The sequence below is a fragment of the Zerene cesonia genome, chromosome 22, assembly GCF_012273895.1.
Source record: "Zerene cesonia ecotype Mississippi chromosome 22, Zerene_cesonia_1.1, whole genome shotgun sequence".
NCBI classification, from domain to species: Eukaryota; Metazoa; Arthropoda; class Insecta; order Lepidoptera; family Pieridae; genus Zerene; species Zerene cesonia.
The window spans coordinates 3,882,720-3,894,802 of NC_052123.1; the positions used below are offsets into that span (position 1 = coordinate 3,882,720).

Genomic DNA, 12,083 nt, shown 5'->3' on the forward strand with positions numbered 1-12,083 from the left:
CTCGATGAGGCCGCACCACTGCAGCTGGTCGTCGGCGGCGGCGGACGACGCGAGCAGCACTATGAAGTGCTTGTAGCGCGAGAAGAAGTTGGGCGCCTCGAATAGCCGCTCCCACCCGCACTTGCCGAGCATTATCTCGTCGGTTATCGCGAGACCTGATGCAATTCATACGTCGTTTATTCATTAACTAGCCTCTGCTCGCGGCTTCGCACACGCGTTATGTTCGCAGTGAAACCCCCTCCCCCCCTTTTTTCTATGTTATTATACACTTAAGTCTTCTTCTTGAATCACTCTATCTTTTAAAAAACCTATCAAAATCGGTTGCGTAATTTTAAAGATCTAAGAATACAGACGGCGGAAAGAGGCTTTGTATTATACTATGTAGTGATAATGTTTGGACCCCTTAGCAGATGATTCTTCCACAAGCTTTTGCAAAAGTATTGTATTTGTATTGGAGTTTTTCACCAAAGTGAAAGTTACTACATAATATATATTTTCCAGTAAATACTATGCGATTAAATTATTCTTAATATATATATCATAATTTATTAGCTAGAATATGGTACACCTCCCAAACAATACATTGCACAACTTTCAATGAATAATGTAATTTTTTTAAACAATGAATATTACATACCAAGCCTAAACTCCTCCATGATGACAGTTCTGGTCGAAGCGGAGACATTGAAGGTGGAATTCTGCTGAGGGTATGCTGGAGTGATGATCGGCATCAGGTGGAAACGGTCTGACATGTTAACCTGATATAAGAATTGAAATTATAGTGTTTGTTATATACATGCATTGTTCAATAATAAAAAAAATATTTCCTTAAAAACATATGCATTATGTAAAAAGCAAATCTAGTAAAATTTATAAAATTTTCAGATAGATTAACCTAACTAATATTATAAATGCGAAAGTGAGTTTTTCGTTTTTCTCTCTTTCATTTTGCAACAAAGTTTTACCGACATCTCCCAAAGATCTCACATAGGTTTCCACTCACCCTCGGATCCCACACCGGGAAGCCCAAATTCACCGAGTCCGGCTGCTTCAACAGCACCGGCTGCGGCCACTTCCACTGGCTGAAGACGAGAAAGAACTTGTGCACCAGCGTGGCCGGCAGGGCGTTCGGGTACAGCTGGCAGGTGCGGGCCACCAGCATGGCCCACGACACCCCGCCGAGGTAGCCAAGCGTGTTGGAATATATGCCGTGGCCTGGGAGACACGAGTAGTATTAAATTCGAAACGTCGGATTAAATAATGAAATGAATAAACCGCGTTTAAAATCCGTTAAACCCATCTAATTTCTAAATGTTAAAATCATTAAAATGTTGTATTAAACGATACAGTTCGTTCAGTTATCTCATCTTTACGTTCATCTTTATGAGCTTGTGGAAGAAGGAAGATGTAATTCCTCCATCGAAAATGGAGGAATTACATCACATAAAAAATTTTTTTATAAATAATATCTAGCTGCACGCCCCGGCCCCGCCCGTGTGGTTATTTGCCGTAAGTGAAATAATAAAAATATCCTACCTACCTATCCTACCTTTTACATTGGGTCAAACTGCACATAGAGCGCAGATTTGATTAAAATCGGTTGAGTAGTTTAGGAGTCCATCGCGGGCAAACAAAGTGACACGTAAATTATACATATTAAGATTAACTCACGTTTCGCCCAAAGCTTAATAGCTCTCAAGGTGAGCCTAAAGTTATTGATGTTGGGCACCAGCCGCAGTATCTCGTCTGTCACCCGGCAACCGTTGAGCGATCTCACACATTTCTGGTCCAGGTTCTTCAGCAGCATATCGTCCCGGAGATCGAATGAGTCTGAAATAAGTTTTACATAGACTTTCATATATTATGTTCTTTTTCTTAAAGCAACAATAGTGCAAACTGTTATATATCATACACTAGCTTTCGCCCGCCCGCCCGCTTAAATTCGTTCCTCGTCATTATATCTATTAAAAATTTCATCAAAATCCGTTGTGCATTTTTTAAGATCTTAGCATGCATACATACACGCGGGAAGCGACTTTGCTTTGTACTAAGTGATGACTCACGTCACAAGAGCGCGAATTTTATAATTTATTTTTTGTTTTTAGAAACAGTTTGAAGGTTAGAAAGGACATAGGCTACTTTTTAGAACAATGAACCAGGGTGATACTTTAGTTCATCCACGTATCTGTTCTAAGATGTACTAGCCCCTCAGGCTAACATCCAGATTCACCACTAAATAAAACTCATGGTGGAACATCTAACAGTAAAGGAAAATCTCATGAGAATTTCCCTCTACTAGTATTTTTTTCTTTTCATACTTATATAATAAATAGTCTATATAACAGTCGCAGTGGTTTTGTATACAAAGGAAATAAATAATACCTGGTATCTCCTTCAGCGCCAACCTAGCGAACAGCAAATCTATCTCGATCCCATCAAAGTTCATCTTGATGACCGGCACGAAAGCGTCTTCCACTGCGCGCAAATCCTTCACCTGTAACGATTGTTTATTTCAATTACATGTATCTAGATGGGAGTTGAACACGTCTAGGTACAAATTGGGCCAGCTCGCACCGGGGAAGTGCCATACCCCCACAGGAGATCGGCTTGAAACAGTAGCGTGCTAATGTGTTTTGAATTGCTAGTGGGGGAGCCGGAGGTCAGTTTCCTTTTCCTCACTATTCCCAGTCTATTCCTTCTTTTCAGTCGTAAATCCTTACTTATTGCTTTCGCCTTAAAAGTGGGCAGCGCATTTACAGAGGCGGACTCTGCGAATGTTGAGGGGCGGTGGTGATCGCTTACCATCAGGCAAACCACCAGCCCAGTTACCCGTTACGCACTATATATATAAAAAATGTGTGATAAAGTGCAATTACTGTTTTCATCACCAAATTATTGTTTCACTCTGTCTCTTAAGCTAAGTATTATCATACATTATTGCATATCTATTCTAATATTATAAGAAGGTAAGATTTATGTGTGGAACCAATAAATAACCCAAAAATTCACATAAGTTTTAAAAAAAATTAAAAATTAACTTTTGATCTTATTTTAGGTGTAATAAAGCATTGTTATTTCAATATACAAATATAGAGTTACTATACCTGTGGTTGTTGCTTCAGTAGCTCATAGAAAGATTGGAAATAATCAGATCTATCAATGTGTCTCGGAGCCACGCACAGCGCGTCGATATCGGCGCCTCTGTGGTGCACCTGCAATATAAAAGAATTGGCATCTAAAACATTTCAAATTTTTGCATATCATCCAATATACCAAATATCAATTGGGCTATCTATAAAATGACAAAAATAAAGAGCTAAGCCTCTAAATAAAATGGTTGAATCAGCAAAATGGTTATCGCATTTCTATACTGATTAGTTTATTAGTGTGTTTGTAACATACGAATAAACTAAACTAAACTAAATGTTCAGGAACAGATGAAAGAATTTCTAAAATTCTTTCACTGTTGGATATTTGTGATGCCTGAATGTTATAGAAAATGTATGTATCATGGGGTAGAGGCGTAGTTCATGGCTAAGAAATTGCTCAAACGTCTTTTTAATTGTTAATTTGAAATCTATAAAATTTTGATGTACGTTTCATCACTATTGCAAATCTAAATGTAGTTTGGTGCTTCACTTTGTAAATCTGCATGTTACAATTGATATACACTCTACATTATTAAAAAGTTTTGAGTTACATTGTTAACTAACTATTACAAGTATTCATGAAACCACAATTAAGACTGAAAGTTTTCTCTAAAAAGTCAAGTCCCGTGTCCCCTAGTGGGGTATGAGGCAGATGATATACATCTGTTTCACTGATCGGTTTTCTTTATGGACAAGTACGTAATTAGCCTTCTGTGTCCTGCGAGACCGTGACTTTTTTTTTTGTGCGTCCCCACCAGGAATCGAACCCAGGACCCCTCGGTTCTTAGCTCACCCGTTAACCACTGTACCAAGGAGGTGGTCAAAGTTTTCTCTACTACTCTCAGCATATCTTTAAATTATCTTGGTTTTATATAATTATACTCACACCAAGTCTGTACGATCCAAAAGTGTATATATTTCCACCGACAGTTTCAGCTACACTTGGAGGCATATTTTTCCTCAACGACTCATCTCTAATCCACTGTCGAACCAATCTGTGTAGTGCACCCAGCACCTCCATCCTGTGATGCATTTCTGCCTCCGATTCAAACACCCCATAGGGTATGAGAGAATCTTTCAATTCATTTGTTTTCTCTATATCAATCGGTTTGGGACCTAAAAAACATTATTATTTTGTTTATTTGAATTTGTTAGTGTTCACTTCAAATCTTAAAGCCAGTTTTTTAAATATTTTTTTTATGGTGATTGTAGCTGTGGTGAGACAACAAAATCAAAATTTGCAAGAGCTGATAAAAGATAATTATTTTTTACAATTTATTTAGATATTTATTACACTATTACTTAGATATTTATTACACTTACTTAGATATTTATACTTACTAGAATAAAAACGTATAACATGTTATGTAAAATAAACTATGTTAACATAATAATTTGACTTGATACACTTAATTAGTAAACAGACTATTAACATCTAATGCTTGAAGTAATTAATGAAGTTGATAAAAATTGGTTTACATTAATGCTGATAAGAATGTTTATGTCATCATTATTATACGTTTATGAAAAACAAAATACATACCTGCCATAGAAATGGCGGAGGTCATCCCCAGTGTTTTCAAATTCTGCGGATTCTGGTGTTCATTTGATTTTGAACTATTTTGGTTTTGATTGTTTGTATGTGAGTACTGCGACGCTGGCCACATGATGATTGTTTATTTTCTACTATTATACAACTAAACCTTACGTCTAATCTACACTACGGGTGGGTTTTGTATCTAACATTAGGTTAAATGCTCAATATGACGACTGCTGGCTATAAGCATAAGTCTGAAAAGAAATATATGGTTTTAAATATTTATTTGTGCATAACATAAATCATCTATTTTTGATGGTGAGTCATTTGTAAAACATGCGTTTGATTCAAAAATGGAAACAGAATTTCTTATCCAATATTATATTATTTAAAGAATATTGCTTAGAACATAGCTTGTTAATTAGGTCCAATTGAGAAGACAAACATTTTTTTTAAAATACTAATTATCATTGCTGCTTATTGTACTTTATAAATTGAAGCCTCCACCAATCAATATTACAGAGTATTACAATGAAAAGTTACTATTTAAACATCATATTGCATACATCTAAATATATAACATTAGTTTAATACTCATTAACAAAAAGAAATCAATCTATACTCAATATATTTTAATATCATACAAACTTTATTGTACAAAATAAATCCAGTTGGTTCCACAAAATAAACTTTCCACACTAAGCCTGTACTAAGGTCACTCTTTCAATAAAATGTCTAAAGATTCACCCCATGTTAAAGCTATATTCAGATTTAGGGTGTCAAAAGGAAATGAAATAAGGAGGGTAGTGATTTAATTATAGCATAATACAAAAATATATTGCAAGACAAGTAAGATTTAATACTTTTATTTTTGTCTGTACTTTTATTGTTAGAAAGCATTATTTTTCGACAAACAAACACTTGTTGTCGAATCAATCTACTTTATTACATAAATTTAATCATACAGTGATACAATGAATTGAACATATCGTAGGTATATCGAATAAACATGTTAAAATCAAATAGGTATATGATGCTATTTGTGGAAGGTGATTTTTAAAGTTCATTCACCTGTTTGTTTGCGTGATACGGTAAATAATATACAAATAGAATATGTCATCGCATACGAAGGTTAACTGAAATGTTTATCAAGCAAAAAAACCTCGGAACTCGCGGAAATAACTTCGTCGAGTATGTTGTACATTCAAGATCTTTATTGTTCGTCGATGTACAGTTTTAAGGTCATAATGTAGATAATTGAAATTGTTTCAGAGGAATCATCAAACAATTTGTAACTTAAATATGAATCTGGTCACGTTTTTCAACATTCGTAACCTGTTAAGAAAAAAATAACACGATTTCACACTAAAAGAAAAGGTGGTTCACGTTGCGTCGAACAATGTTATTACGTTACACCTAGATTTTATACAAACTATGTCTATAATGCAATTGAAAACTCACCAATTAATAAAACTGTTTAAACAAAGGCACAAAAATAAACTCGTATTATAACACGAAGTCATAACAAAGCAAAGAAACAAACATTAATTGCCAAACAAGCACCCAACAGTCGCCAACAACAATGCAGCCATCTTTCTTAAATGGCGGATCAAATAATTACCATGTGTAAATTAATTACTAATGTTACCATATAAACGTGCCGTTAAAAGTTTTAACGCATTTTGCAAACATATATTTAGTTACCTTCTTGTACCTATTATGAATTTATAACGAACACCTCTGAATGTAACTTTTACCTATTATGTGGTGTCACTTAATATATGATACGCATATAAGAAACAAAAGCGTCACACTTGTCTATTATTAAAGTTGGTAACTTTTATGAGCTAGGAGTAACCCAAATATTTTTATTATTCAACTAAATTACCCAGTTGCCTTAAGGTTTAAGCTTAATTTGCTTAAAAAATTATATATTCTATCGCATAGTTAAATTGCAGCGATTGTAACAAACAATCAACGATTTAACAATCAGGCGGTTATGAATGAAAGATTACATTTTTTTAATTAAATGCAATAATTTAAATGCTAAAGTACGTGTTTTAATAAAATTTAATAATATTACTGTTTAACCCAAAACGTTTCATTTTACGACAACAATTCTTTTGCGCATATTCATTGGCAGGTTTTCTATGACGTATCCGCGACGTATTTTTTGGTTCTGTTGAACTTCTTCACATATGACTATCTCATTTTAAACAGTACCAAAAGAAAGGGATTGATAGAGAGCCGGTTGATGTTTTCGTGTCAGCCTTGTGCCCATTTACGAGTAGGTAAAATCCGCCATCTTGAGAGTGATTTCAAGAATATACGGATTTTTAGTTGAGTTATGTGAATATCTTTAGCTAATTTATTAATAAATTGACGGACATTTTCATAGTATTTAATTTAGTAACACTAGTAAAGGTCGTTCGCGTTATAGAAACCGATTGCCATTGGTGTATGTCCGAAACGCCGAATTCTTTGGTAATGTTTATGTGACAGCAGAAGGCACTATAAGCTTTCTAATAGATTTTTGCGTGTCTATTTCCGTTTTCAATATCAACGTACGTTAGTCTATTACGCGAAAGTGAACTAGGTATTCCTGTTGTGATCTAGCTATCGTGTAAAAGGTCGTAATGTATTTTCGCGATTAAAATGCGGTTAGATGGGCGTAGTTGTGTCGGTTCTGTAAAGTGTTGAGGCCTCAGATTTTGGGCCAGTCGAGGGGTGCTGAGTGCGTGACCGCGGAGGATGCGAGCGGAGAAGTTTGGCTAGCGTGGTGTAAAGTAATCTATAAGAAAGATGTCGACTACTATGCGGCCTACTCTGCAAACCGTGCCTGAGTCGCTACCGGCGGACCATGTGACGACATCTCCAGCTCCTGCAACTACGACAGCTGCAGCACCCTCGCAGCCACGGCATCCACGCCCTATCTTCAAGGTAAGTGTTAGAATTTGCGCAATTTTCGAAAACGTTCAATGAATATGTACGCGTATCTCAGTTTGACGACGTATCATTGCCAATTTTATTAATGCGACGTCGATTTAGAGTAATGTTCATTGAGCATTAGAGAAAACTGTGCCAGCTTTTGTAGTTCTTCAATCATTACTCCCAAACATGTCGAAGTAAGGTGATGTCATTGATGACCCTTTGAGGATATCCTAATTTGTAGATACACCATCATTATTTTAATCGAATTTGTATTGAAAGGCCTGTTGCACCTCTTATTGCAGTAGACTTGGTAAACAATTTAAAACTTGTAGCTTCTATTGTGTTGCTTCATAAAAACTGAGCTTACATTAAAGTATTTATATTTAAGTTATAATATAAGTATGGCCATATAATTTATCTATACATATTATGTATATATAAACAAATTAATTTTTTATTATTTATGAAATCCTGTAAAACATATCATATCAAAAATAAAACAATTTAATGTTAATGTATAACAGAAGTTTGAATGTAATTCATATCTAAAAATATGCCAAATATCATGATGCGTAATAGAAAGCGTGCACTGTAGCATGCAAGTAAAATATTTAATTAATCATCATCACCTAGTTAGGAGATATTGCAAGCACCTTGTGGAACTAACTGTTGTTGCAATATATCTGAGAGATTTGGGTTATATGATTTGATTTTTACAATGAGAATATTATTGTATCTTTACTAATAATATAAAGAGCTTGAATGTGCTAATCTCTGTAACAAGTTCAAAAATTCTTTCACTTCTGGATGTTGGTTCACATACATGTTTGATCCCTGAGTATCCTATATAGTATTTACCACATGAACATTTGAGCAGAACAGTAGTAATATAAAAGACTTGTATCGGTTATTTACTATTTTAGAAAAGTGAGCAAAAAGGTTTTCAATCAATCATCAAATCGAAATTATAATCTATAAATAACACTATAATACTGGACTGCAATAAATTCTTATAAGATTCTATAACTGTGACCGTAAGAAATCTCATTTCAGTCATTCATTATATACAAAATTAAATTAAAAAAAATAGTCTCAGAAGTATTGCAACAATATTCGTTAATGTTGATTTGTAATTGTAATGTTTCTTAACATGTATAATTTTATTATTGAGCAAAATATGTTCCAATTACATAATCTGGACACTTCCATGCGTTTACTTTTAATTGAACTGAATGCATAATAAGTATATTATCTTTAAGGTCAATCTTTTGAAGTGTTTTATGTTAAACTGACATTATAATTAACTGGACATGTGTTTAATTGAAACCAAATTTAATATAGTACATAAAATGTATATGGATAATGAAAACAGGTGATAAATCTTGTTTAAATAACTTTTTCACATTTGCAAAAATTTTATATTATAATATTACGTATAAAATAATAATAAATTCCTCTAGCTCAAAATAGGAGTTGTTACATCAAATGTATTTGTAGAATCACTATTTTGGACTGATTTTAATATTATCATTAAGTATTTTTAGGTAAACTAAAGCCTCTGTGTCCTTTTGAATAAATAGGACTCTGATTATACTTATTTCTGACATGTGGAATAATGATTGAAGAAACAAATATATTTTAAGCTTTAAGCTATCGCCTATTGTGTTTGTTTATTGAACTTGAAGTTACTGTTACGCTGTGTTTGTGTGTGTTTTAAAAATTTATGCAATGTAAGAAAGGTACTAAATGTATCAACAATTATTAATATTATATTGTGAATACATGAACTTTTAAATTATTTATGTGCAATTTATACTTATTTATTTTATTAAATTGAAGACAAAAAGCTTCATAGACAAATGTACATATTGAGTACTGTCCAATCAATAGAATGAAACATTAAACTTATGATAATTATTTTGAAGTACTCATACAGAACAGTTTTTGTTGTTTATCTATAAAACATGATGCTGTTTATGTCAGTATTGCCCTATATCCGCACAAATAAAGAAACATTTTCATGCAGAACAGTTTTCATAGAAGACTGCACAGCGTATACAGATGAGTGCTTCCCTGTCGTATACCATTGTTTTTGTTTGTATTTTTTTATCTGTACCGATAGAGCGTGTAATATTCGAATTATATTTTATCTATGCTTGAATGGACATGACAATTGAAAAAAGTGCTTCACGAAAATTGAGACGATTTCTCGTTAGATTAGATTTGCGTCTTACTATTTTTAAATTGACTATTACGAAACAAGATATTGTTTTCGTAACTGTATAATTTCGAATGTCGTGCTGGAAAATGGACATATTTTACTTCTAACTTCTAGGGCGAGTGTATTGTATTCTTAAGGGTGCATTGAACGTACTGAAAATCGAGTTCAATATAAACTTTTTGCCTTGAACTTGCGCGCTCCTATGATTTAACAAGCTTATGAGAAATTCTGATTCACGCACGAATAGCGCGTGGATATTTATGTCTCCAAAATAAACGCGTTATAAATGTGTTTCGTGCGTATATAATTTTTACTTTCTTTATAATTACCGCACAATTTGTCATCGCCCTAAAACTAATGGTTATAAAACACCTGCCATTGTTAATCGGACATTTTAAAAATATCTTAGTTATCATATACAGAACGTCAATGGATGCACTTTTAAAATAACCAACATTATGTCGCGGGATGCGCGATCTATTTTTAATGTCATCCGGGGTAGGGATAGTTTACGGGAATGTTGCTTAGCGATGGTGGATAGTTTTGTATGCGTTGGTTATATGGACGACAGTCAATTAGTGACTTTAAAACAACCATATAATTTAGCATAAGTTTTAATGAGATAAAAACAATGCTAAAAAATGAAACGCTTTACCGCGAAAATATTGATAAAGATGCATATTCATCATTATCTATGGGCCAAGGGCACTATTTGCATCGAAACAATAAAATAGATGTTAGAAAATCGTCCTATATTTAATTTTCCTCGTATATTGAATTCTGCGTAAAAACACATACATAACACAACAACAATGGGTTTGGATAAAATAAACTTAGCGACGACCAACTAAATAGAATCGTTGTTCGAAGTACGGAAATAGAAAGAGTAAATCATAGTCTTTGTGAAGCGAGTTGGTTCTAATTTCATTGTTATTCAAGAACTGTAGTGTAACTTGCATTTAAAAGTGAAATACGCAGGTAGTTAGGTAGTTAGGCTTTCGAGTGTTTTTAAAAGTTCGAACGAGGAAAGTTTGTCTCGACCGAGATATTTTTAAACCTCGTACATTAAACGCCGCAAAATATATTAGCTCTCGTTTTTACTTCGTTGAAATAACTTCGCTTCTGACACTGATGAGAGCTAAAAATATCGTCGCGTTTTTATATGTAAACTGTATTATCTAATTTAAAATACACGATGTTCATTACATAACTATATGTATGTATGTATCTATTATATTCAATATGTACATTCCACATGGTATTGGAACTTCCTATGTAACAAGGAAATCAAGTAACGTACCGATTACTCGGGATTTCCTTGTACCCACTTCAGTTAACCCAACTGTTATTTGTCATATTTATATCAAATCTGTTTAAAAATAGTTTTAAATGATCTAAATATGTACACTTTTCAAATCAATAGGTAATTAATTATTAATTAAATACCAGCGTAGCTTTGAAAGATTATTTTTTGTCTCTATAACAATAATGTATACCGCGATATTACTTTGAAGTATCTTACAAAGAAGAAATATCGTAAAAACTACAAGATATTAAAATATATTATGTGCAATCGCTGAGTAATCCACCGCTGACACAATATTTCGCGAGACGTTGTGATTTGTGAATTATATTAAACGTCGCGTTTCCGCTGTAAATATAATAATTAATAGAAATATGTATCTACTTAAACTTGTTTTATAAAGAGATAACGTTTATGTTTTGGTATGTATGTTTGTAATGCTTTTACACAATACCTACTGCACCGATTTCAAAAATTCTTTCACCCTTGGATAGCTGCATGTTCCCTGAGTGACTTGAGCTACATATAACGTACAATGGGCGAAGCACGAGCGGTGCGCTAGTACATTATTAATGCGAAGATAATTAAGGCATGCCCGCAGGACGGACTGAGCTGTCGCATGTCGTTCTAATTGCCATAGTTTTCTATTTGGATCGAGTTCAATGTACAATGATTTGAAAAGTTTGATAGAAGTGAAAATAATATTTTTGAGTATAAGGCTATACGATGCTTCTGTGAAGAGATATATTGTAATAAATAGCCTTTGATTTATTCCCGATGCATAACTACGGCCGAATATCGAGGATGTTTGATACATAGGATGCTGTTAATTATATGAATAAATTTTTGGTAAATAACTATGATACGTTTATACCTAGTCTTGCCATAAATATTGTAATAAAGAAAAAAGAAAATTGTTAACTGCAAATAACATTTATTACT

The 12,083-nt window shown here is 33.5% G+C and overlaps 2 protein-coding genes across 2 annotated transcripts in view; one reads left to right on the forward strand and one right to left on the reverse strand.

Moving 5' to 3' along the window:
- Positions 1 to 6,284, reverse strand: part of LOC119835989 (poly(A) polymerase type 3) — an 11,860-nt gene extending 5,576 nt beyond the window's left edge. Inside the window, 9 exon segments of the mRNA XM_038361138.1 lie at positions 2 to 155; positions 638 to 758; positions 1,004 to 1,215; positions 1,672 to 1,830; positions 2,383 to 2,494; positions 3,105 to 3,212; positions 4,036 to 4,265; positions 4,693 to 4,940; positions 6,148 to 6,284. Of these exon segments, the coding sequence (XP_038217066.1) occupies positions 2 to 155; positions 638 to 758; positions 1,004 to 1,215; positions 1,672 to 1,830; positions 2,383 to 2,494; positions 3,105 to 3,212; positions 4,036 to 4,265; positions 4,693 to 4,816 (1,220 nt within the window). The 5' untranslated portion in view covers positions 4,817 to 4,940; positions 6,148 to 6,284.
- A 653-nt stretch (positions 6,285 to 6,937) lies between these two features.
- The window catches only part of LOC119836082 (serine/threonine-protein kinase MARK2-like), a 159,296-nt gene continuing 154,150 nt past the window's right edge, over positions 6,938 to 12,083 (forward strand). The window contains exon 1 of the mRNA XM_038361317.1: positions 6,938 to 7,626. Coding sequence (XP_038217245.1) covers positions 7,489 to 7,626 — 138 coding nt within the window. The 5' untranslated portion in view covers positions 6,938 to 7,488. The remainder of the gene's footprint in view (positions 7,627 to 12,083) is intronic.